At 46.7% G+C, this 24,211-nt stretch overlaps 2 protein-coding genes across 2 annotated transcripts; both read right to left on the bottom strand.

Moving 5' to 3' along the window:
* Positions 1-341: 341 nt before the first annotated feature.
* On the bottom strand, positions 342-4,907 carry BMP10 (bone morphogenetic protein 10). Its single transcript, XM_054289137.1, has 2 exons — positions 4,574-4,907; positions 342-1,285 (listed from the first exon to the last, which is right to left on the bottom strand). The coding sequence occupies exons 1-2, from the start codon at positions 4,905-4,907 to the stop codon at positions 342-344; spliced, it is 1,278 nt and encodes a 425-aa protein (XP_054145112.1).
* Positions 4,908-14,864: 9,957 nt separating this feature from the next.
* Positions 14,865-24,123, bottom strand: GKN2 (gastrokine 2). The gene is made up of 6 exons (XM_054289159.1): positions 24,088-24,123; positions 17,417-17,470; positions 16,792-16,923; positions 16,161-16,271; positions 15,241-15,394; positions 14,865-14,956 (listed from the first exon to the last, which is right to left on the bottom strand). The coding sequence occupies exons 1-6, from the start codon at positions 24,121-24,123 to the stop codon at positions 14,865-14,867; spliced, it is 579 nt and encodes a 192-aa protein (XP_054145134.1).
* Between the last annotated feature and the right edge of the window lie 88 nt (positions 24,124-24,211).

Raw genomic sequence — 24,211 nt, 5'->3', positions numbered from 1 at the left:
AACATTGATAAAGTACAAAAATATGCCTTTATTTCTGTGAATTTGGATGTGCCTTTTTGGCACCAGGAGCCCTCCCAAACAATCCAGTGATCAGCTCCATGCCCTGGCAGGAGGAGAGGCTCGGTCGCGATCTGGACAGCGAAGAGCAACGAGAAGGAAGCCAAGGAACAAAATATACAATCCCTACACGACATGCCCATTCCCCGTGGCAGGAAACATACAATTATCTGTACAGGCCTCATTAAATAACCTCATTAAATAGCAAATCCCAAATGTACAAATTTACAGACTGAATCATTAAATACTCCCCCGTGCCCTCCCCGCGCGTGCCTTCCCTCCTACTATCTGCAGCCGCACTCTGACACCACCATGCCCTCGTACTTGAACTTGTAGGTGACCACCCCTGCATCCAAGTAGAGGATGGAGATGGGGTCGAGTTTGGTGGGCACGCAGCAGGCCTTGGAGGCTTTCTGGGGGTTCTTCAGGTGAACCAAAGTCTTGACTATGGCGTGCTTGGTGGGCGTGACGTGCTCCGTCAGGGGGTAGGCGCACACGCCGTGGCACTCGTACGCTTCGTAGCCCGCTGGGGCGATGATCCAGGAGTCCCAGCCAATCTCCTTGAAGTCGATGTAGAGAGGAGTCTTTTTGCAGTAGTTGCCCTTGGCGTTCCTGCGGATGCGGGCGGTGGAGTCGTAGATGATGTTGGAGCGCATCTGGAGCAGCGCCTCCTCGCCGGGCTGGTCGTGGAAGTTGCCGACCTCCAGGTTCTCCAGGCCCAGGAGCTGCTCGTGGTCGATCATCTCGTTCAGCTCTTCCTTCTCCTCCTTTCTGTCGTTGCTTTGGTCGTCGGAGTACACCACCAGCAGGGGCAGGTGCTTGGCCTCGGAGTTGATGTCGATGTCGAGTTTCCCTTCGCCGTTGTGCTCCTCCCCTTCCCTGCTCTCGATGTGAACCTCGAGCCGGTGCGTGGTCAGCCCTGCCCTGCGCCAGCGCCGGATGGCCTCGGTCACCTCGAAGCTCTCCCACTCGCTGCTCGTGCCGTAGATGTGCCTGGAGGCCAGGGCCACCATCTTCCTGTCCTCCCCGGCCCCCAGGGGGATGTTGTCCAGCACCTCGAAGATGGTGACCTTCCTGTCCAGCCCCTCGTAGAGCCTCTGGTCCCGCTCCACCAGCGTGTAGAGCCGCAGCTCGGCCATGGTGATCTCCTCGTGGTGAGGGATGGAGACGTTGAAGAGCAGCGGGTACCTCCGGGTTCCTGTCACGCCTACGGGGTGGGAATCCAAGTCTGCAAGGGACAAAAATCAAATGCTTTAGGAGAGTCAACGCATCCACAAACACACGCACTGAGGGTCATTCAGCATGCTGCGTTTCACCTGGGCAGCTCCAGGAAAATGTTCTTTCAGCACTTCCCACAGCTGTGCTTGGAAAAAGGGCCGAGGTTATTTTAGATGTGTAAGGACTGCAAGGTGCCAGACCTGCTACAGACCTGGATTTGGTGATCCTCCTTCTGGCCCCAGGCTTTCCAGGGACTTCCTTGCCAACTGGAAGGTTTACATATTAAAAGTGTGCTGCCTAATAGTGACATAGAAATCACTTCTAGGGTGCTGCACAGCAACTACTTAATAAACAAAGGGAAAACATTCATTGGGGCAGGCACTGGAGCCAACATGAAATGGACAACATGCAATCTGCAAACACAAGGAATGTGCGTGCTGCAGTGTTCCTGTGCTAGCAGGAATTCCCTGCTGCTCAAACACCCCTCAGACATGGAGAGGCCCAAGCACTTGGTGCTTTGGAAGATGTTTCACATCAGGCAGAGCAGGTGGTGGCACCAGGGTGACCTGGCAGCCACAGGCCCCGTGGGCTTTGGTGAGCAACCAGCTGCACTCAGCCAGGCCCCTGGGCACCTTTAGCAACAGCCCAGGTGAGAGGGACAATGCCTGGTGCCACCTGGGCTGCCTGTCCTGCTGCACAGCAGCATTCATTTCTTCCCCCAGAGCAGGATCTGCTCACCAGGGTGCATTTGCTGCCTCCTCCCAGCCCAGGAGGCAGATTGGGACACACAGGCTGGAACTATAATTAATGCAAAGGCAAACTGTTTGTGACCTGTCGCTCCCTTCATCTCTGCCTTCCCCAGTATTTCTGTGTTTGTAGAAAAATGACTCTGATAAAGCCACAAGGCCTGGCCATGCTCCACCAGTGCACTTAGGCAAGCCATGAACTTCAGCACGTGACTTGTGCTGTTTGACTCCAGTTTGGAGGCTTTGAGGCACCTGCCTTTTTTATTTTATTCTTTTTTTTTTCCACTCTGCACTTTCATGTCTTCACAGATAAAATAAAAAGAGGGGGGATTCTGCTTCCAGAGCCAGGGTAGGAGCAGACCCTGAGCAGCTCTCACACAGCCAGGATGTGGCTCTGCTCTCTCTGGGAAGTCCACAGGGTCCAGACCTGCTGCTCTTTCCAGTGCACCCCTGGGAGGGTTGGGAAGGGAGATCTGGAGTCCGTAGGAAAAGAAGAATTTCCCTTAAAACTTTATTTCAAGTATTAAACACTGATTACAGCCCCATTTACAATGAAATTGTTATGGTCCATGGGTTAAAACAAAGAGCTAATTCCAGCCATGCCACCTGTTATATTTCTATAATAAAGGGTTTAATGGATAGTTATGAAATTGGGATTTCTGCCAGTTTTCAGCAGGCAGGTGAACAAAACAATTCCAAGCTCTGTTTCTCCTTGTCTTTCTCATTGCAAGCAATTAATTTCTCTATCAAAAGAGCTCTTTAGCATGAAAGGAATGGTTCTTAATTATCCAGACTCTGAGGACACATAAAAAACATGAATTGTGCAGTCCTTAAACTGCATATATTTGTGAAGCTGTGCTCCCATCAGAGGTGTCACTTTGCATCTTGCTGGTTTGGATTGGAAGAGGTGACAGAAAACCTGAAAGGGCAGAAATTTAAGGCGAATTTTCCCCATTTTCTGCAGAACTTCTGCAAGAGGCACAGCAGGACAGCAGGGAGCTGCCAACACCACCTGGCAAAGGTCAGTCTGTGCCATTTCTGTGCTGCAAACCTGAATTTCTGCAGGTGGAATGATTTCAGATTTGCATCACTAAACCACAGGGTGTTTCCTTCTTTACCGCGCTGTACTTGGCAATCTTTGTGCTTGTTTGTTTCTTTTTCAAATAGCACAAAATGAGAACAACGCCTCCCACGTGTGTGCCTTCACTGCTGCTGAGCAGACACAGCAAGGCAAGGGGAGCCACTGGCCACCACTGCCCGCACTGGTTTGCCACCAACCCTCCAATAAACTTCTCCACAGTGGAAAAAAGGAGATGGAAAGGAACTTTAAATCATGGTGCAGATTCTCTTCACAGCAGAAATTCACTGCTCTGAAGGGTGCCTGGGCCTGGCAGGAGCCGGGAGCAGAACTGAGCTTTGGGATTCTCCCCTGGCGTCTCACTGCCCTGCAGAACTCAAGCGATTTCCACTCTGCCTCTCCTCACAGCTCATCACTTTGGAACTGCAAATGTTGGGGAAAAAGCAATAATGTCTTTAACTTCATTAATTAATGAACAGAGGGTGAGAGAGGCCCTGTGGCAGCTCAAACAGCCACGTGTGCCCCATGGTAACTGAACATGAATCAAAGCACTTGCATTTGCCATGTGGATTGATGGATACTTGGAATTGTTCAGTTGAAAAACGTTTTTTGTATAAAAATGCTTATTTAGTTTAATGTGTTGGTGTAAAAAGGTATTGGCAAATTATTGAATATTAGTGCTGAAGCCTTATCTCATTGTCATTGAACTGAGGGGAACGTGGAAGCAAAAACAGGAAAAAAGAGAGGGAAATGGCACAGGGTGTTAATAATGCCAAGGTTATATCTGTGATCCCTGTGTGGGCCATTCACTTGAGAGTTGGATTTGATGATCTTTTTGGGTCCTTTTCCACTCACAATATTCTGTGATAACTGGGTTTCTTCAGATTTTGTTTGTTTGTTTTTATTAGGATATAGTCTGGTACTCCAAAGTAAAACCTATTGGTTATCCAAAATTCCTCTTCACTTACTTTTGTGTGCTGATCCAAAGGAAGAAAACTTTACAAATGCCACGGGATCAACAGTGACAAGGCATTAACAGAAAGCTGTACCTGGTTAAGCTCATAATTTAAAAATATTTCACTTGAAGATACACTTTGAACAGTGTGTAAAAATGAGTCTTGCCTTAAATTCAAATATTACTTAAGGTATCCATTTAAAAATTTGATCAGCTGATTACAAATGATGTTTGTAATCATTTTGAGGATAAAGAAATTGATGAACTGAAATTACACTTGGTTCTGCCCCCATATTAAAGACACACCTTCCCCCAAAACCCTCCAGTCTCCAGAGCCAAGGACAAGGAGTCTCTCACCAGAGCTGGGGTCTGGGCAGCCCTGCCACAGCTGCTGATTTCCAAGGCCATCCTTACCAAAGGCCTTTTCCCTTTTCATGCTCCGTACCTGGTCAGGACATTTCCCTCTGACTCTAAGGACTCTCTTTTCTATCCATTCCCCCGGAGATGAGCAGCTCTTACCTTCATTTTTGAAGCTCCTGATGATGTTTGCAGAAGGCATCGATGTCCTGTCTGTGGCAAACCTGTTGTACAGCTCTAGCATGTACTCTGGAGGGTCCACCTTGGCCGACTCGTGCAGGGGGATGTCGGAGAGGTTCAACGTCTTCAAAAACTCATTTTTCATGTTCTGGAGCAGCGTGTTGAAATCAACCCCGTCTTGCTCGGAGAGGATCTCATCAAAAAGAGGCACATCTTCCTCCAGGGAAGAGTGCTCCAGGCTCAGGATGGGACTGCAGGCTGCAAGGTGGACCAGGAGGGAGAGGACAGCCCAGAGCTGGAGGACGACAGAATCCATGGCTTCGCCTCCAACCGCGCTCAACGAGCTCTGCCTCTGGTGCGGGCTCGGTGGCGGTTTTATCCGCTGGGCTGTGTCACAGAGGGATGACAAGTTTGGAAGCTCTTGTCTTGAAGCTTGTGATCCGTCCTGTCTGTCTGCCCCTTCCCCCTCCCCAAAACCAGGTCTCGGTAATTGGATCTCGCTCTCCTCTATGGCCGCCTTGCCTCCCTTATCTCGGCCAGTGGAAGCTGCTCACCAGATTTGTTGCTATCTCGCCATCCCCTCTCCCTTAATGAGCGTTTTGTAAACATTCTGAGCGGGACTCGCAGAGATAGGACAAGTTTCTCCTCAGAGAGGGGCTGCCCTTCCTCTCTCCCTCCGGTAGCTGACTTTGCTGCTGTCCGTGAACCGTTTCCATCCGCGCGGATTGCAGCGCGCGCGAGGATCCCACAGAGCCCCACTCCAAACGCACCCACCTCACACCAAGGGCAGACCACAGCTCCCTCTGCCCTGCTCAACACTGTTTTAGAGTCAGGTCTTTGCGTTAAGAAGGAATTTCTTTGGGAAAAAATTCTGTTCTTCTGCAGAGCCTGGGAGAAGAGCTTTGGTGGTACCACCAGGCCCTGGATGTGGAGGAGAAGAGCTCAGGGTGAGCAAGGAGAATCACATCCCTCAAGGAGCAGGGATCTGGGTCGCTTCCAACTTGAGGTGCTCCGTGATCCCGTGACTGGAGTATTTGCAAACGATTCAGAAAATCTTTATTTCATTAATCTTTTACATGTGACTTGGCAAATCATGGTTTTAACTTGATTTAGTCACAGCACTGCTAAATAAAAAGTTATTGAAAACACACACAGGCCAACAGGTGACTCTGATTTCAGTTCTTATCAATCCAAACAGCTCAGGGACACAGTGTGGAGGACACAGAAATGACTCTGCAAAAACATGTGCTAAAATTAATGGCGCTTTTTGTGTTAGTGTGCAAATTTCAACAAAAAGTGAGCAAAAATTGGTCTGGTTCAGAGATAACAATTTCCACTTAAACCTCCCTGTTCTCCACAGACTTTCCAAAGCGCTCTTGTTTTGGCAGCGTGGCCAGAGCTCGCTGCCTGTCCCCGAGGGGTTCAGCACTCAAGATAAAGAGGCATTTCTGCTCGTGCTGCACAGCTTTGCCTTGCAGGCACTGAGAACTGCACCCAAGGACTAAACCACTGCCCTGCTGGGTTCTCTGGACTCTGCTTTTTGTCTGAGCACATCCAGTGATTTGCTGCCCCATCTCTGCAATTTTCTTCCTTTGTCATTTGCCCAAATCTTTCACAAACAGCCACAACAATGAGAACCATGCTCAAGGCATGCCTGTCTTAAATTCATCTTCTAGGTTTTTATTTAAATATCAATATTTTTGTGAAAATCATGTGCAGTGTGGTTGCTGTGGAGGCAGACACTGACATAGCATTTTAACTTCATTTTATTCAACTTTTCTTCTTCTGAATGTGGGAAACCTGATGCTAGAGGAAAAGGGTGTTACTGAGGTTACTGCTACACCACATTAGATATTTGAGCTTAGCAAGATTAATTTAGACCTCACTGTGGAGTTCATGGCTATCTAGAAATCCTCCATAGCTTTATCAAATCTGATCTTTGCATATTTTGGCTTTCCAGAGCTGAGCACAGAAATCTTGGGGAAATTTTGGAGCAGTTTGGTCTTTGGCTTCTTTTAATTAAGAGAAAAGTGCAGTCTTCTTTTTGGTGATGATTCATCACCAAATTAAGATCTTTACTTCCACAGGAAGTGAGGTTAACATTAAAACCCCTGAGAGCTGGCTTAGCCTCAACTCTTCAATGCAGCGCAGCAGTGAGTCCTGTAAAGGAAAGTTTTTGGGGCTGCTTATCACAGCCAGTGACACAGGACATTCGTCATGAGGGTGAAAATGCCTCCAGAGCGTTTCCTTCTTCAATGCTTCAATATTAATTTCAAAAATGCACTGATTTTATATATATATATATATATATATATATATATATATATATATGTATATGTATGTATATGTGTGTATATATATATATATGTATATGTATATATGCAGATATTGTTCAATTAAAGAGATCATTGTAAGAGCTGCTCACCCACCAGAGCCTTCTTGCCTCAGTGGCTCATTAGGAGCACAATTCCTGCTCAGACATTCCAAGTGTTTTCGCATTTCCGCTCTGGCTTTGATAAAAAGTCCTTGAACAATGGCAGAGTGCAGGGGTTGAACACAAAGCAGCTTGTGCTGGGTTTCCTGACTTATTCCATGTAGACCCTGCTGGGGATCTGCCAGATGAGGGATACCCAGAGAGCACATCTGATAGAAAAGCAGCTTGATACGAAAGCAGCTTCCTGTTTCCTTAAGCTGCAGGCTGATGATTTTAACACACTGACAATTATTTTTTTCTGAGTTGAATTGTGTAACAGAAGGGATTTATTTCATGTCACTGAGATGGTTTCTCCTTTTCCCCCCTCCATATGCACTGCAATTTACAATATCCTAGAAAGAAGTTGCTTTCCAAAAAATCAATGCTAACTAGATCACCTGAGGTAGCTGAGGGAACATTAATAAGCATCACAGCCGAACCATTAATTAATTAAAAATTAATCTAATTATCCCATTTCATCAGCAGTAGGTGCTCATTGGGCAGCCTGGGTTGCAGAGAGGTCACAGAAGGGTCCCTTAAGCTCCAGAGGCTGAGATGCTCCTCAGAAGAATGTGAAGGGGTTTTGAAGCATCCTCACCCTTCCTTTGCTGGTTTTTGGGAGGGAGGAACACCTGCCCTCATCCAGGGGCTCAGAGCAGCCTCAGAGGGGGAACCTCTTCAGGAGAAGGTGATCAATGTTTGCTTCAGTTCCCCCTGGGCTTTCTGGGCATGAATAATTCCCCAGGGGATAAAAATCTGCCAGTTTCACACTGTCACATCCGATTTCCCCACATGTGGGTTTTGGTTCAGCAGTCTGTACCTTCAAAATTTCATTAAATTGTTACGCAATAGTAGGCTTCTTTTAAAATGTGTAAAAATGTTTCTCTGGTCTTTTATTTTTATATTATTTTTTCAGGAATTTTGGCTCAAGGCTGCTCCCTAATCAGGGATCTCAGTCACACCATTGCAGGGAAGCAGGAGAGGGATGCAAACGTGCTGTAGCAACCACAGCATGTGATTTGAGGTTTTCCAAAATACAGGGATGGAATTATTGCAAAAATGCCCCACAACGGTTCCTGTCAGGAGATAGCTGTGGCATGAGGTAACTGCTGGGTGTGAGATGGGAGATAAAGAGGAGTGTGACACTGACAGTGTGATGAGCTTGCAATGGAATAACTAAAATTAGTTTCCCTTCCTGCATCTGCCCAAGTCCTTATTCCTGTATGCCTTGGTTCATGGCTGCTGCCCTGGATTCCCTGTCCATACATGGGCCCTTCCCAGGGGCTCTATCCCATTTCAGATGGCACTGGAAAATGAAAGGATGGTATTTACTGAAAGGGTGTGGGGGGAGAAACATGGCAGTGCCTTACAGCCTGTGCGATCAAGGAGAAAATCAGGGAGAAGAGGGAAAGGGAGAAGGAAAGGACAGGAATTCCTTAAACAGAGGGACAGCAGCTCCTCCTGACCCAGGGAATTCCTTAACCTGTGTGAGAGCAGCTCCTGACCCAGGGAATTCCTTAATCTGAGGGACAGCAGCTCCTCCTGGCCCAGGGAATTCCTTTCCCTGTGTGCCACCGGCTCCTCCTGACCTGGAGCACCACTGGCTTTGTGTGGGGACCCCACAAACCTGCAGGGCACACAAACTACCTGCAGTGCCTCTGGAAATTCCCTTTTCCCCTCCTTCCATCCTGCTGAGGTGCAGGAGCTCCAGGCAGGGGCTCCATCCTCCTGCAGTTGCTCCAGAGGGTCAGCAGCACAGGGACATGAGGAGAAGCTGTGAGATCCACGCCAGTGCAAAGCCTGAGGAACTGAAACAGAAAGAAAAAGCTGGGAAAAGGAGCTGTTCATGGCCCTGCTGTCAGTGTCCTGCCAGTCACGCGCAGTGAAAGGCCCTGGAGCTCCCAGCTCCTGCTGTCCTTGCTCCTCCTGCAGATATTTGGAGGAGCTGCCACTTCCATGATTGGGCTTTGGACTGGGGAATTTGTAGCACTCACCAAGTTCACTGCCCAGTCCATTTAAATGGTATAATTTATCATTATGTCATTTATGGGATCAGAAATGTCTCAAAATCTCTTGATTTGTCTCCCCTCCCATGAGCTAAGTGCATGCCTTGGTAAATATGGATCCAGTCTCTCATAATATTGAAAATGTAATACCTGTTATGATCACACAATTTATTAATTTAGTCCCTGGTTAATCCAAACCTGGTGAGTCATGGTCAAAAATAAATCAATTCCTATTTGATATCTTCACACAGAGTGAGAGCAGTGCTAATGAACAGAGGAGCTGCTGTTTAATCCCAGGGGTTTGGACTCTGCAGGCTTCTTATCACACTCCCTCCACAGAAGAGTTTGACAGAAAAAGGTCAAGAGAAAGTTTTAATTTTACATTTTTGAAATTCTTCCTCTCATCACACAGTTGTTTTGTGGTGCTTTGGTATTCATGTGGGTGTCAGACTCCAGGAAACTCTGAGCAGCTCAGTGACACTGACACAAACAAGATTGCAGAGCAAAACCTTTCAGAAGCCTCCCAGACCCGTCCCCTCTCCTTGTCAGCCCCGTGTCCAAGCAGGTTTTTTGAGGGATTCCATTCTTTTCTTAGTCAGAGCTCCATTTAAAAGCTCTAAATGAACGGAATTATTGGGAATAATCTCTAAATTTTGTCCTTGGGTTTGAGAACTGAGAAGTCCAAATCTTCAACAATGGGGGAAAAAACCAGACTCGGGTCAGCAGAAATTATTTTGCTGACAATTTTGATTAATAACATGGAATTATTAAACTGACAACTTGAGTGCTAAGCAGAGATGGAATATTTTCTGGCCGTGTTAGCTGATATCTCAGCATGAGATATTAATGACTAAGTCAACAGCTTGTAATCACATCAGCAAAACATGAGGAAAAATTAGACAAGCATGTCTAATATTTGCTCTGTTTATTTAATGTTAGGGCTGGAATCAGAAAGGGAAAGCAAATTGTGCATAGCAGTAGAGAAGATTGATTCATTAAAAATACTTTTTTAAGTTTAGACTTACAAATTCAAAGATGAAAGTGTATTATATTCTATTTTTTGTAACTCTGTGACTGGAATTATACTGGGTAAATTAAGGTTGTCAGAGGCCTCTCTCTGCTTTGACTGCCATGCAGCTAAATATTGAATTTTGTCTTTTCCATCCTTTTTTATGGGAAACTGGCTCAAACACCTCACTAATTTTGACTTCAATTGCAGCAGAAGTTACAAGTATGTTCTGTTCCCCCTGGCTTCTGCAGCTTTGTTTTCTGGGGTGCTCAGAGGAGCTGTGCCTTGGTCAGGGCACAGCGCTCACGGGGCAGCTGCTGAAGGCTCCTCACCTGGAAAATCAAACTGAAGCCCTGATTCCTCTCTGAGTTTCACCAGCACACCCAAATGGCTTTTTTTTCTTGGCACCTGTTAAAAAACAGCTCACAAGAGGCAAAGCAAACGAGGGTCCAGGGGCAGCAGCTCCTCAATGTCTCTACAAAATTGGGAATTTCGTGGATCCATGGCTTAGTTTGTCAGGAGCTGTCACAGCAGCCTGGTGCCCACATCAGCTCCAACCCCAGCAATTCCAAACTGGTTTTTAAAAGATGTTTTCTCCTCTTTCAGCACTGCTACAAAAGGATTGACTTTATGCTACATTTGATTTTCTACCCAACAAAAAACGGCTGGAGCAACCTTGACTAGGTCTGAATCACCATCCTCTCCTGGCACACACCCTCAGAAAATTAAATGAAGTGGGAACTGCCTCTTGGTCAGCTGCAAAAAAGGGCAGAGAAAAGGAATGGCAGGAGTGAGAGGGACACAAACCCAGCAGAGGATGTGGCCATGCAAAGGCAGTGTCTCATTATATAATAGAATACAGAAAAGTATATAAATAGAAATACATTTATATACTAAAATATAGATTATAATATTATCAATATTATTAATATTAATATTAATAATTATTTAAAATATACCAAATACTATTATATTAATTATAAATATAATATTTATATTTAAGATTATATTTTAATTTTATATTTTCATAAATATATCTAAATATGTAAGAGAGAAATATTAAAATCATAAAGAAATAAAAAAAATCACTTAATAACCAATTGGGGAGTAATTACAAGTGAAAATAAACATCCCACTGGATTTGAAACCTGAAAGAATGAATTCTAATGCTTTGTATCCCCACTCAGATTTTACTTCCTGGGGAACAGGGTGAGAGGATTGAATCTGTTTTATTTTTGAGCCTGCAGTGGCTGGTTTTAGCCCATCTCACGGTCCCGAGGGCTGAGGTTGCTGTCACCATTTGCCATCTAGTGGACAATGGGAATCTCTCTGCAGTGGAAAGGAATAATTGCACCAGGGTTGGGGTGTATTCCTTGGAAATCAAGACATTCACAGATTCTCACTGAGGCACAGCCAGACAGAATATTCCACACCAAATCAATTCCCTGCTTTTTACAGAACAGGCCTGGCTAGGAAGTTAGATAATGTGATAATGTGATAGATGAAGTTAGATAATAACCAGAAGGTGCTGTTTGGTGGAGAGGAGCTCTTGGGAACATCAGGAGATCCTGAATCTCATCCTGACACCTTCTCTCTCTCCAGCCTCTTCCAGCCAATGTGTTTTTAGGCTCTAAGCTCGTGCACTGGCTCCCTTTTCATTTTGGCGGCAGCTCTGGGTGCCAGAGGCAGCAGGGCAGCCCTGTCCCTGTCCTGTGCAGATTCCCGGGGCTGTGCTGCTCTCCAGGTGCTCAGTTTGTGCCCTGTCCCTGTCCTGTGCAGATTCCCGGGGCTGTGCTGCTCTCCAGGTGCTCAGTTTGTGCCCTGTCCCCCTCCTGTGCAGATTCCAGGTGCTCAGTTTGTGCCCTGCCCCTGTCCTGTGCAGATTCCCGGGGCTGTGCTGCTCTCCAGGTGCTCAGTTTGTGCCCTGTCCCCCTCCTGTGCAGATTCCAGGTGCTCAGTTTGTGCCCTGCCCCTGTCCTGTGCAGATTCCAGGTGCTCAGTTTGTGCCCTGCCCCTGTCCTGTGCAGATTCCAGGTGCTCAGTTTGTGCCCTGTCCCTGTCCTATGCAGATTCCCGGGGCTGTGCTGCTCTCCAGGTGCTCAGTTTGTGCCCTGTCCCTGTCCTGTGCAGATTCCAGGTGCTCAGTTTGTGCTCTGTCCCCGTCCTGTGCAGATTCCCGGGGCTGTGCTGCTCTCCAGGTGCTCAGTTTGTGCCCTGTCCCCCTCCTGTGCAGATTCCAGGTGCTCAGTTTGTGCCCTGTCCCCCTCCTGTGCAGATTCCAGGTGCTCAGTTTGTGCCCTGTCCCCCTCCTGTGCAGATTCCCGGGGCTGTGCTGCTCTCCAGGTGCTCAGTTTGTGCCCTGCCCCTGTCCTGTGCAGATTCCCGGGGCTGTGCTGCTCTCCAGGTGCTCAGTTTGTGCCCTGTCCCCCTCCTGTGCAGATTCCAGGTGCTCAGTTTGTGCCCTGCCCCTGTCCTGTGCAGATTCCAGGTGCTCAGTTTGTGCCCTGTCCCCCTCCTGTGCAGATTCCAGGTGCTCAGTTTGTGCCCTGTCCCTGTCCTATGCAGATTCCCGGGGCTGTGCTGCTCTCCAGGTGCTCAGTTTGTGCTCAGTGCCAAGGAGCTCCACCTTGTCCAGCTGCACCTTGACCTTGGGCGGTTATCGGGACGAGCCGTGGGCTTTGAGCACTGGGAACACAACTCACCATTGTTCCTGGGATTGGCTGCTGGGCTCTGGGTGCCTCCCATGGAAACCACTGGGAATTTTCCATCCATTCCCTTGGAAAACCTCAGAGTGCCAGAAGAATCCCTGGATCACAGTGCACAAAGATCCTCTACCAGCAAGGGACCCCCAAAGATTCTGATACCTGATGGGCTCCAGGCCAGCAGGGGTTTCACATCAGACACAGCATCTCTAGATTAACTGATTGATAGAATTAAAGATTTAATATGTTAATATATTAATTATATTAATAAGCTTTTGGCCCCTCATGGCAAGAAGGGCATTGAGAGCATGGAGCATGTCTGGAGACTGGAATGGAGCTGGGAAGGGTCTGGAGCCCCAGGAGGGGCTGAGGGAGCTGGGAAGGGGCTCAGAGGGAGAAAAGGGGGATCAGGGGGGACCCTGTGGCTCTGCACAGCTCCTGACAGGAGGGGACAGCTGGGGGGTCGGGCTGTGCTCCAATTTTTACCTCTTTGGGCTTTCCCTGTAGTCCAGTTTTAGTATCAACCACCTGCAAGATAAGAAAAACAGATTTATTATAATCCCAGACAGGTCCATAAAGCATATTGTAAACTGTGGCCTAGTCAACAAAGAATGAAATGGCAGGAAATAGCAAGGGCAAATACAGTATCAATAAATAGAATATCAAACTTCTTTCTCCTGCTTAAGTCCTTTTCTCTGGTTTGTTCAGAGCTGGCTGTACATTCCTGTTTGCCCTGTGATTAGTTATTTTAAATCGAGAATAAATTTATTTTGCTCTGCAGCCCTTTCTAGCATGATCTTTGTGGTTGTGGGTGATACCAACAGGGAGGCTCAAGGGCTGTGAATTCAGAGCTGCAATTTGGGACCAGAGGGAAAACTTTTCCAGAGTTTTTCTCTGGAAAACTGTGGGAATCAGAGCGTGGGTTGTGTGGTTTATGGGTCTTCCTGTGCTTCCTTCTCTCTTGTTGGGGGCTGCACCCCAAGAGGTGCAGATAACGAGGTATTGAGGCTGGTTTCAGGGTCCACAGAACAACTATTCCTGGATTTAATTAACAAAGTTTGACCCTCCAGAAACATTTTTTTGGACCACCAAGAACCTGCGGCCTGTCATGAATACAATTAATCTAAAAGAACAGCTTCACCATGTGATGAAATGCTCTTTTATTAAATAGCAGATGGTTTGACCAGCAGCCTGATTTGAAAATTACAAACTGCAGACCTGGGGCCATTTTCCTCCAAAGGAAGTTCTTGCCCTCTGGCATCCACTCAAGGCTCCCATAAACAGTAAATATTCAGTGTTCATCCCCCAAGCACACACAGCCCTTCCAGGCCCTGGAGGGAAGGCTGAGAGGGCTCAGCCATCCCCTGGGATCTGCCCCAGAGCAGGCAGGTGGCCCCATCCTGGATTTCCATCAGCTCCTGGCACAAAGCACACCTGGGACACTCACCAAGTGGTCCCAGCTCTCTGTGCCATTGTGCGAAAGGAAAACTTTATTCCAAGCACAAATCTCTTAGGGCTGGGGCAGTGTCCTCTGGCCAGGCTGGAAAATCTCTGCACTCACTCAAAGTGCTGCAAATTCCCACTGGCCCTGCAGCATTCAAGCTGCTTTGTAAATGTGTGGATCTGCTCCCTCCTTTTATCTTCATTCAGCTCCTTGCTCCCTCCCCCAGCCATGCTACACAAGGTGAGCCAACACCTGGATGCTGATGCCAAAGTGAAGTTCTCCACTGGAAAAATCTATTCTGGTTCTGTTTCTTCTCTTTATGAAGCACAAAGCAATGCCTGGGCCATGCTGCAGCCCCAGCACAGGAATGGACCAAGGGGGAAATTTGGGGAAATTTGTCTTTTCTGCAGGGCAACTCACAAGGCCCACTGCCATTGTGTTCTGATCTTGGATAGAAGAAACAGACAAAGCATTCTATTTATTTATTAAAGCTTTCTATTTATTTGTATGTCATAGGCTTGTTATGCATCAAAGCTTTGCATAGGCAGGTTGAGCCTCATACCCGAGTTCTGTTCCAGCTGGAGAACATGGTTACCATCACTAAAATATGCAAAAAGGCATTTTCTTGCAACAGAAATGTCAATATTCATTTGCAACAAGTTCTTCACAGATTTTAAGGCCCAAAATGCTTGGAATGCCGGCACTGGCACAGCCATCATCATTTGTTAGTGCTAAAAAATCCCAAGAAAAGGAAGATGGTATCAGTATTTATATCAGTATATATCTCAGTATCTCCTTACCCGATGGGATCCCTGTATCCAGCTAGGAAAAGTCTCAAATACACAAATCCCAACCCCCAATTATGGCCCCATTCAAGGCTTCTGTTTGTCTCAGAACTGTGCAGAACGTTTGTGGTGCAGCTCAAGGGGGAGAAATGCCTGCACAGCTCCAGGGTAGCAGGGGGATTTGGGTTCAAGGGGGAGGAAGGGCCACAACGCCCTGGCCTGTGACTTACGTTCAGTGGCCACCAGCTCATAGAGAGGCAGCCCCGTGCAGAGATTCTCAATGTGCTTCCCGTAGAGAACCCAGTCTTTAAGATGCCCCAGCCTGGAGCTGCCAGCTTGGAACAGGGCCCACACATTATTGGGAGAGTATACATCCCTCATGGTCTGAGAAGAAAAGGTTAAACACCATCAGAAGTGTAGCTTTAGCTTTACTCTGCTGGGACGCCCTTTGAGAAGGCTCCCAAACCCCAAATCACCTTCCTTTGCCTCACAAAAGAACCTTAGATAAAGGAGCTTCATGCTTTTAAATTAAAAAAATAATTTCAATCTATTCAGTAACAAAATTCACTATATATTAATTGTGCAACACAGCAAGCCTGAGCTGTGTTGCTGCCATAATAATAAGTTACATTATTGGCACCAGGTTTTGCTGTAAATGTGCTACTGGGCCAGAGCTCCAGTTCACCTCCAGGCAATACTTCCAGTCTCCTGAAACCTCAGCCTGAATAAGGAAGTCAAAATCTGATCAAAGTAAATTGATGTCTACTTTCTGTTCTGAAAAGAAATAAATTTCAAGCAATGTCAAGGTCAAATTATCAGCAGGACAGTGAATAAAGGGAAAGTTTGCCTGAACTTATATTGTGGTCACCTGGAAATGGCCAAATGACATCAGTGCCAAGGACAGGGGATTGTACAGCTTGAGACACCTCAACATCCCTCTGTAAAACTGCAGGGGGGCCATGGTGGTTCCTTATCTTAAAAGAATGTTCTGCATGATGTTCCCTTCGAGCTGTGTCTTGTCAGCACAGCTCCATCCTTGCTAGGACAGCACAAATCATTCCTGAGCTGCCTTGGGGGCAGAGTGGAGGGTCCCCCTCACAGCCCACTGCTCCCACCCCTCCCTTGCCAGCTGAGGGTTCCCCACAGTCACCTCTCTCTCAAAAGCCAGACGTCCAATCTCCTGCAGGTCTGGGATGATTTCCTTCTTTATTTTCATGATAAAGCAGGCATTTCGTGAGAACAACCTGGTGGCAATGTACCCCTGGCATGGAAAGAGTGGAGGTTAAATCATCAGAAATGATTTAAATAATGCTGACATTAGCTGGTGCTCTCTACTCTTTGGGGCAACCCGGAAGGAACAGCAAGTGGCTGCAGAGGTTCTGCTGTGGAATGAATGCAGTTCCTTTCTCTCCTTTGAGGAATGGAGCCAGCCTGTCCTGGTGCCTGTCCCTGAGACTGGAAGCATCATTTCTGACAGATTTCTGCTGCCTATGAGTGCTGGCAGCCCATCCCCACCCCCAGCCCAGGGACCTTCTTCACTTTCAGGAACTGCCACCACAAGACTCATTACAAGTCTTCTAAACTGCCCCATTGTACGGGTGAAGAAAGGAGGAGGAAAGGTGCTGGGAGTCCTCAAAGAAACAGTGTTCAGGGACAAGATGTGGTGAGAATACTCTGAAATAATTTCTGATTTTAAAAACGTCCTCAGGGGTTAATTTGGGGTGGATCCCTGGATTTACTCGCATGTGTGTAGTCAAAAATGGATCCCTGGATTTACTCACATGTGTGTAGTCAAAGATGGTGTCAGAGGAGTAGACGCCGGAGCGCACGTGGACATCGACGATTTGCTCCTCGCTGTGGATGGTCATGGTGCCAGTGACATAGTTGCTGATGGGATCATGCAGCACAAAGGTCTTTGGTAAAAAGCACAAAATCAGTGTTCATCACCTGGCTTCCATCTTTAGCAGGCAGAACAACTCCCAATGCTTTATGCTTATGTAAATACCAAATCCCTTAAGAACCCTGTGTTTTTGGGATTTGGTATTTACTGCATCCTGGAGCAGTCTGAGGAGGCTCTTGAGATGGAGGGGAGTTATAAACAGGCCCTTCTGCAGGCTGGGGAGAACCTGCATGGGACATCCCAGTCATTCTGGGCAGCAGGGACTGGCAGGAGACTGCTCCAGTCTCCAAATGTTTGACTGAGCTAAGGGGGCTCTGTCCCCCTGACTCGTTACTTTGCACCTGTACAGAACCTCTGGCAAAAGCTCTTTTTCTCTACACTTGACAATAAGCAACGTGTTGGTTTTAGTTTCTTCTGTGGTTTTCTTCCTGTTCTATTCCCCCTGCCCAGGGATCCAACACACTTTAAATACCCATGTGCAGGACAAGGCTCATCCCTCTACTCACGTTCAATGCAGAAGTCTGAGCCCAAAAGACTCCCAGGCAAATGAGGGCTGCAGCCTGTAAAAAGAAGCAGAATTCTCACTGTCAGAAACACCAGGCAGTGCCATAAAAACACCCAGTCCATGAACTGAGAGAAGAAGCTGAGCATCAGTTTGAAAAATCCCCCACTTAGCATGTATATTAGCTGAAAACGACTGCAGTTCTGCATTGTCAAGTGTTTGCTATCAGGCTCTCCTTTGCCTGTAGCTGAAAAAGCAGAATAACTTAACCATGGCATTTCTGCAGTTTCCACAAGTCCCTCCTTGATGCCACGTTACCTCTTGATTTGCCTCTATAACTGCAATCATTAAATCATAACCAAACCTCCCTTCTGAGCTGTACCAAATTCTGCATTCTTTGCTCAAGTGAGGCTTCCACGGACTTTGCTGACCCAAGAAACGCAAGTTCTCCTCTTTCCACCCAAGATCATATTATTGCACCACTGTATTGTACCACTTACTTGAGCATCTTCTCTATCCTTCTGTTTTTAAAAATGAGGAACTTACATTATTAAGTATTAAAAGTCCAACAGAAATGGAGATACTCACAAATCTCTTCATTTTTCTTTCAGATGAGAGCAAGAGGCGCAGAAGGTAAGAACGCAAGGAAATCCCAGAGACCTTCAACTTTTATATCTTGCAGGAGGTGTGGGAAACACTTGACAGAACTTTCCTTCATGACTCGAACAAGTCCATATCTACATGTCGTAAGCCTCCTATCTGAATTTTGGGTTGGCACAGATAACCTGACCCAGATATATTTAAAGCACTCAGTAAAGTCTCAGTAAATCAATCACTCTGCAAATGGCCATTATTCACTGGTTTAAACTTTAGTATTGCTGGTTCTATTTTTTTAAATATTTAACAGGATATTGTCTAGAATTAAATGTCATTGGGAATAACACTGCTATTTATTTATTCACACAAACTGCATTTTGTCTTCTGAAACACAGTCCCTAACAGCCTGATTGATAGTCTGCAGAGAAGGGCTGGGAAGAAACACCTGTGCCATGGTGGCCTCCTTGTCAGCCAACAAACAGAGCAATTCTTCAGCCATTTCTGTCACTGAAAATACTGGAAGGGACCCTGAGCCACCTGACAGTGAGTGGCATCCCCGAGCATGGCAGGGGCTGGAATTGGAGGATCTTTATTGCCCTTCCAACCCAAACCTTTGTGGGACCACATGATTCCATTCCATTCTGTGTGCAGGGACTCCTGGCAAGAGGTGCTGCTCATTTCTGAGCAGTTCCCCCATGGGCAGAGCACATGGACTGAAATAGTGACAGAGCTGGGAACAAGAGCTGGGAACAAGAGCTGTGCTTCACAGGACAGCCTGGGGCACCTCTGGCTGCCCAGCTCACCAGGCAGGGACACCCAAACCCAGAGGAACATGGACTGAAATACTGACAGAGCTGGGAACAAGAGCTGTGCTTCACAGGACAGCCTGGGGCACCTCTGGCTGCCCAGCTCACCAGGCAGGGACACCCAAACCCAGAGGAACATGGACTGAAATACTGACAGAGCTGGGAACAAGAGCTGTGCTTCACAGGACAGCCTGGGGCACCTCTGGCTGCCCAGCTCACCAGGCAGTGACACCAAAATCCAGAGGCTCCGTGCTGTGCACAAGGTCACAAACAGAAGGAGCAGGATGGGGATTCCCCCTCAGAATCCCCACTGATTTCTGTGTTTTGTGAGAATGCCAACGGCCAGGACGTCGCCCTGAGAATGTTCTCTGGTGCTCCCAGGGGACTCTGACCTTGCCTGGACTCCTCCTCATCTGCTGTCCTGCACCAGCCAGGGCTGGCACCTGGATGAATCACACTCTGCTTGCTGCTGGAAGGTCATAATCAAGGCTGGTTCCCTCCCAATAAAACAAGAACTCAAACTAACGGCAAACACATTTCTGTAATTTCTCTTATCAGAAAAAAAAGGAGAAGGAGATTGTACAGAAATATCTCTCAGCAAACAGGCCTCAATGGAAAAAGAAAAAAAGGAAATTGTACACATTTGCTTTATGCCACCTAAGTCCACATGAGAAAATGTTATCTCAAGTGTAACAATGCTGTGCTGCTAAGCAATATATCAGAAAACACATAAACAGATATAAAATTCTGCTAAACCCAGTTAGACTAGTTAGGCTGATGTTACACTTCTCTTGAAAGCTGGTTCTGTCCCTTCTTCTCAAAAGATTCTTTATTTTAAGATTTCAGGTATGTCAGAAATACTCAGAATAGATTTCAACAGTCAAGTATTTCACAGCAGGACTCTAACAGGGTTCAGGCACCACAAGTTTAAAAAAAAAAGGTTAATTTACCTTTTCCTCAGTGCTTATGCCTTCATGTAGTAATTTTGTTTGAAGAACACTTGAGAAGCAGCAGCTCCTGTTTCCCTCAGCATCCAAGTGCTGAAGCACAGGTAAGGGCAGAGCAGCAGGTGAGATCAGCTGTTGTTTTACTGCAGGAAAACTACAACAATAGCCATGATCTGCACCTTGCATTGCACTGGCTGAACTCTGCTGATCCCATCAGACAAGGACAAAAACTAAAGGTTAATTTCTGAAACGCATTTGTCTAATTAGTGTGATTGTGACACAGCCCGAGCTGGTTGTCTCAGGCAAAGCCTTTGATATAATTCCAATGGGCAAGCCTTGCTTTTTGGAGACCTTTTGCCCACAGTTCATCACACATCTCCAGGAACACTCCTGAAATCAGCAGGTATGTGTCTAAACCCAAGCACCAGAGTCCTAGAGGCACCCTCCAATAGGGAGCTGAAGGAAGGAGCTGCCTAAGAAGGGTTTGAACCCCTCTAATTTCACCTTGGCCAGTCCTCAGGCAGAGTAAGGCTCAACTTACAAAGCTGTGGCTCAGGATCCCTTGGTGAACCTTGCCACCCCAAATTTATGGTCCCTTTCTCAAATCAGCCCTTAGTCCATAATCAGGTGCTACTCTCCTGAAGGGGCTCTGTGAAGACTCATGGCCACATCTGACAAACAGAGACTTAATATTTTTAACACAGCAAGATCACCACCCCCTGGTCTGAGTGGTGCTTTTGGTCAGAGGCACAACTTCAGGCTGAGTCCTTTGACACCCTGGCACAAAGCATCACTGCAAGTTTACTGGGAATCTCTGCTCTGCTTCTGATGATCATTGTTGTTCCTTTACAGGTGGCTGCTCAATACACTGAGCTTACCATGAGCACTTTTCTCTCACCTCCCTGTATGCCATGAATTCAATCAGGCAGGTATCAAAGCCTCCTCTTATCAGAGCACTTCCCCAGGAAACTCGTCATGCTTCTGTGAACACAGGGCACCTGCCAATAAGGCAAACCCATTTTCAGATTTAACTTTGGGATATTATGTATAAAAAGTAAGAGTACACATCAATTAGCAGCAGAGCTGGCCTGGCCTACCATCCAAATGGAGTTCCCTGTAAGTATACCTATCACTTTCTCATAAAACTCTTAAGGCTGGGCAGCTTTTAAATGGTTTTGAGCTTTTCTTGGCACTGAGTGAACTCTTAGTGATTTCTGACAAAGTGAAAATGCCAAAGGGCATTTTCAAAGGGAAAATGCCAAAGGGGTGGGGACTGCAGGGGAGAAATCTCCCATTTGGCAGGGATGGAACTCCACATGCTCAAACATGAAAGACAGAAGTGCTCTGTTCCAGGGGCGACACACACTCGTGACACGTCCACAGGACAAGATTCTCTCCTTCACCACTCAGAGGCAAACCAACAGTCTCAGCAAGTCACATAAAGTTAGGGCTCAGCTGTTTGCTGAGAGTCTGACACGAGAGACTCCAAGTGCAGGATGGTGACACTGAGGTGTTTACGGCAGCCTGAAACTGGAGCAGGGAAAATTCCCAAGCATTACTTTTAAATACTCTGAGTCCGACTTGGACCTTTTGCATCAAAATCCTCCTTTGAAGGAGATAAAATCTGGGACCAATTCAATGCTCACAGGATTGTCTTCAAGAGAATAATTGTTCACAATAGTTATCTGAAAATAATTTTTCATCGTAGCAATAGGAAATCTCTCCAAAAGGTTTCAGCAGTGGTTCAGGCAAACCCGAGCGCAGCAAGCTTGTGAGTTGTTGAAACTCTGCGGCTTTATAAAGGGGTAACAAATGTTTGATGTCCCAATTTTCTGAACAGAAGTGCCTGTGCCTCCCTTTAGACTGTTAGTTCTGTATTTGGAGGATGAGATCACTGTGAAGATGCTCAGGTGCCTTTGCTGCTGTGTTCCAGGTCCAGAGCTGGAATGTGCACCCATATTCCAGTTCTTCACAGCAGGTGCACATGGACATTTCTCAGATCTGCTCCATGTCTGACATCAAAAGCTCGAGGTGAAAAGCTCACTGTTGCAAAGAAAATATTTGAGAGCACATTTTTCCAATAAGTTATTGAATTGGGGCTGGGCAAGTTTTAAGAACTCCCTTCTTGCCTGGGCAAGGTGCAGTGCTGGGGCTAAGAGCCATTTCTATGCATGTGTTCTGTGAAATCATCAACAAATAATTCTCCTGCATATTTCAATCCTCTTCAATTACACCCCACCGCAGAACGTGCTGAGTCTGTCCACACAGTAAACAGGAAGCCAAAATTATTTTAAGACAGCAAATAATTTGACGTCTTGATGATCTTGACAAGTTTTGAATTCCAAATGTTCATTTCAGGTTGTGATTGCTTCTCTCCTTGGAGTTTTCCTGGCTCCTGTTCTTGCCAACCTTGTAAGTATAGAGCTACACACAGCTGCTCACCACTGCCACAAGAACCACTGGCTTTAGCTCTTACCTCTGAGAAATGGGTTTCTGGAAGGGAAGCTGCTTTTTAAAATCTGATATTTAGAAGAAAACTGCGTTTTAATTTTTCTATGATAACTAAGATATTATTTCCATGCTTGGTGTATTAAGGGGGGAAAGAAAGTTACCATACATGGAATCAGGGAAGTCTGTCCTCAGATAAGCATAAACACTGAAATAAATGATGTGGAGAGAAACAAATATTAACATGATTGATCTGACCACAAAATACAGTAGAATACTGTAAGTAATCTGGTGCCAGCAAGATCCTGCGGGGAAAAGAACAGTAAGGAATTCTTTTGATTACTTAGAAAGTAAAGGCTTACCATCTTCATTCTGAGCCAAGAAATCATCTCCCCTTTAATCTCATCTCCAAGAGCAGTGATTTCCCTAAACACAGCTACTGCAGCTAATGCTTTATAGAGAGAAAAACTGCTGGGAATACGGGAAGCTAAATCCTTACCTCTTTAATCTTTTCCAAAAATCAGAGCATGGAGAACAGCTTTAATGGGCAGCCCAGTGAAAACTCAATCTACTCTGGGATCAGGGTCAGCACAAACCCAAGGGATGGGTCTGAGCCCTGGAAAACCATCTGGGACTTCGAGGCTGTAAGTAGCTGCCACCCTGGCACAAGAAAAATGGCAAAAGAGACAAACGCTTTCTAAAAACCACCAAAACTTCAACAAAATTTCATTGTATTTTAGAGGGCATGCTTGAAAATGTGCTCCTTCAGCCCTTGGGATTGTTTCTGCTGGCCACTGTGTGCTGCATTAGCTTTTCAGCAGCAAATTCCTTCACCTGCCCTCAGCAGCAGAACACACCATACACGTGGCATTACTGGAAGAGGCAATTTACCTTTTACCAAAGTCTCTTGTCGGCCTCCATGGCACATTTGCCTAAACAATATAATTGAAAGGACCAATATTTTTCTTTCCCCATGACTATTTGCACTGTAGGAAGCCTTTCTTCTAACCAGTGCCTCTCTCTAGCAACGCACTTCCCTTTCCCCATATATTGTTTGCAACAAAAAGGGGTTTTTGTTTAACTTTAACAGGGCTACGTTGCAACCAAGGTGTTTTCAAAGAACACCTGCATCATTGCTACAACCAGCAAGAGGTTTTGGCTTGGCAAACCCTTTCCTACACCACCTCCAGGAGACAAGGTAGGATGGTGGTTGAAAGTGTGGCAAAAGATGGTCAGTGACACACACTTGTTCCTACACATGCAGGAGAAAAGGCTCCAAGAACTGAAGAAACTTTCTCAGCAGGGCAGAGTCGCTCTAAAAGTTCCTTCAAAAGTTGCATTGCCCAGGAACAGACTCCAATTACTGTTCAGCCAGGTCTTGAACACTTCCAGGGAGGAGGCAGCCACAGCTTCTCTGGGCAACTTGTGCCAGGGCCTCCCCACCCTCATGGGGAAGAATTTCTTCCCAGTATCCCATCTAACCCTGCCCTCTGGCAGTGGGAAACCATTTCTCCTTGTCCTTTCACTCCAGACCCTTGTAAATAGTCTTGTCCAGTCTTTCCTGTTGGCTCCTTCAGGTACTGGAAGGCCATGATGAGGTCACCTGAAACTTCTCTCCTCTAGCATGAACAATCCCAATCATCTCACCCTTTGCTCACCTGAGAGCTGCTCCATCCCTCTGATCATGCTGGTGCCTCCTCTGGGCTCTCTCCAGCTGCTCCAGGTCCTCCCTAGGCCCCAGGGCTCTGCAGATGGGTCTCACCTGAGCAGAGGGGCAGAATCCCCTGGAGCTGCTGCCCATGCTGGGGTCAGCCCAGCACTGGGGGTTCCTGGGCTGTTGGTGCACCTTGGTGGGTCATGCCCAGCCTCTCACCCACCAGGTCCTTCTCAGCAGGGCTGCTCTCGATGTTCATCACCAGTTCTGAACTCCAGTTTTGGTTCTCCTAAATGCTGTTTTCTGGCTGTTTCTCTGATGCTCAGGTACTTGGGCCTTACCAGCTG

Source organism: Melozone crissalis, unplaced genomic scaffold (assembly GCF_028551555.1).
Source record: "Melozone crissalis strain CALT ecotype California unplaced genomic scaffold, PUWL_Pcris_2 ptg000064l_1, whole genome shotgun sequence".
NCBI classification, from domain to species: Eukaryota; Metazoa; Chordata; class Aves; order Passeriformes; family Passerellidae; genus Melozone; species Melozone crissalis.
The sequence above is the reverse complement of the archived record's forward strand: the minus strand, read 5'-3'. Positions and strand labels throughout refer to the sequence as shown.

Bases quoted from the DNA above. Each gene is read 5' to 3' on its own strand.
- BMP10 (XM_054289137.1), bottom strand. From the start codon at position 4,907: ATGGATTCTGTCGTCCTCCAGCTCTGGGCTGTCCTCTCCCTCCTGGTC. The intron at 1,286-4,573 runs GTAAGAGCTGCT...TGTCCCTTGCAG, and splicing joins CAGGAGCTTCAAAAATGAAG to ACTTGGATTCCCACCCCGTA.
- GKN2 (XM_054289159.1), bottom strand. From the start codon at position 24,123: ATGAACATCGAGAGCAGCCCTGCTGAGAAGGACCTG. The intron at 17,471-24,087 runs GTGGGTGAGAGG...TTCTTTTTACAG, and splicing joins GCCCTGCTGAGAAGGACCTG to GCTGCAGCCCTCATTTGCCT. The intron at 14,957-15,240 runs GTAAGTCACAGG...GGGATTTTTTAG, and splicing joins TGAGCTGGTGGCCACTGAAC to CACTAACAAATGATGATGGC.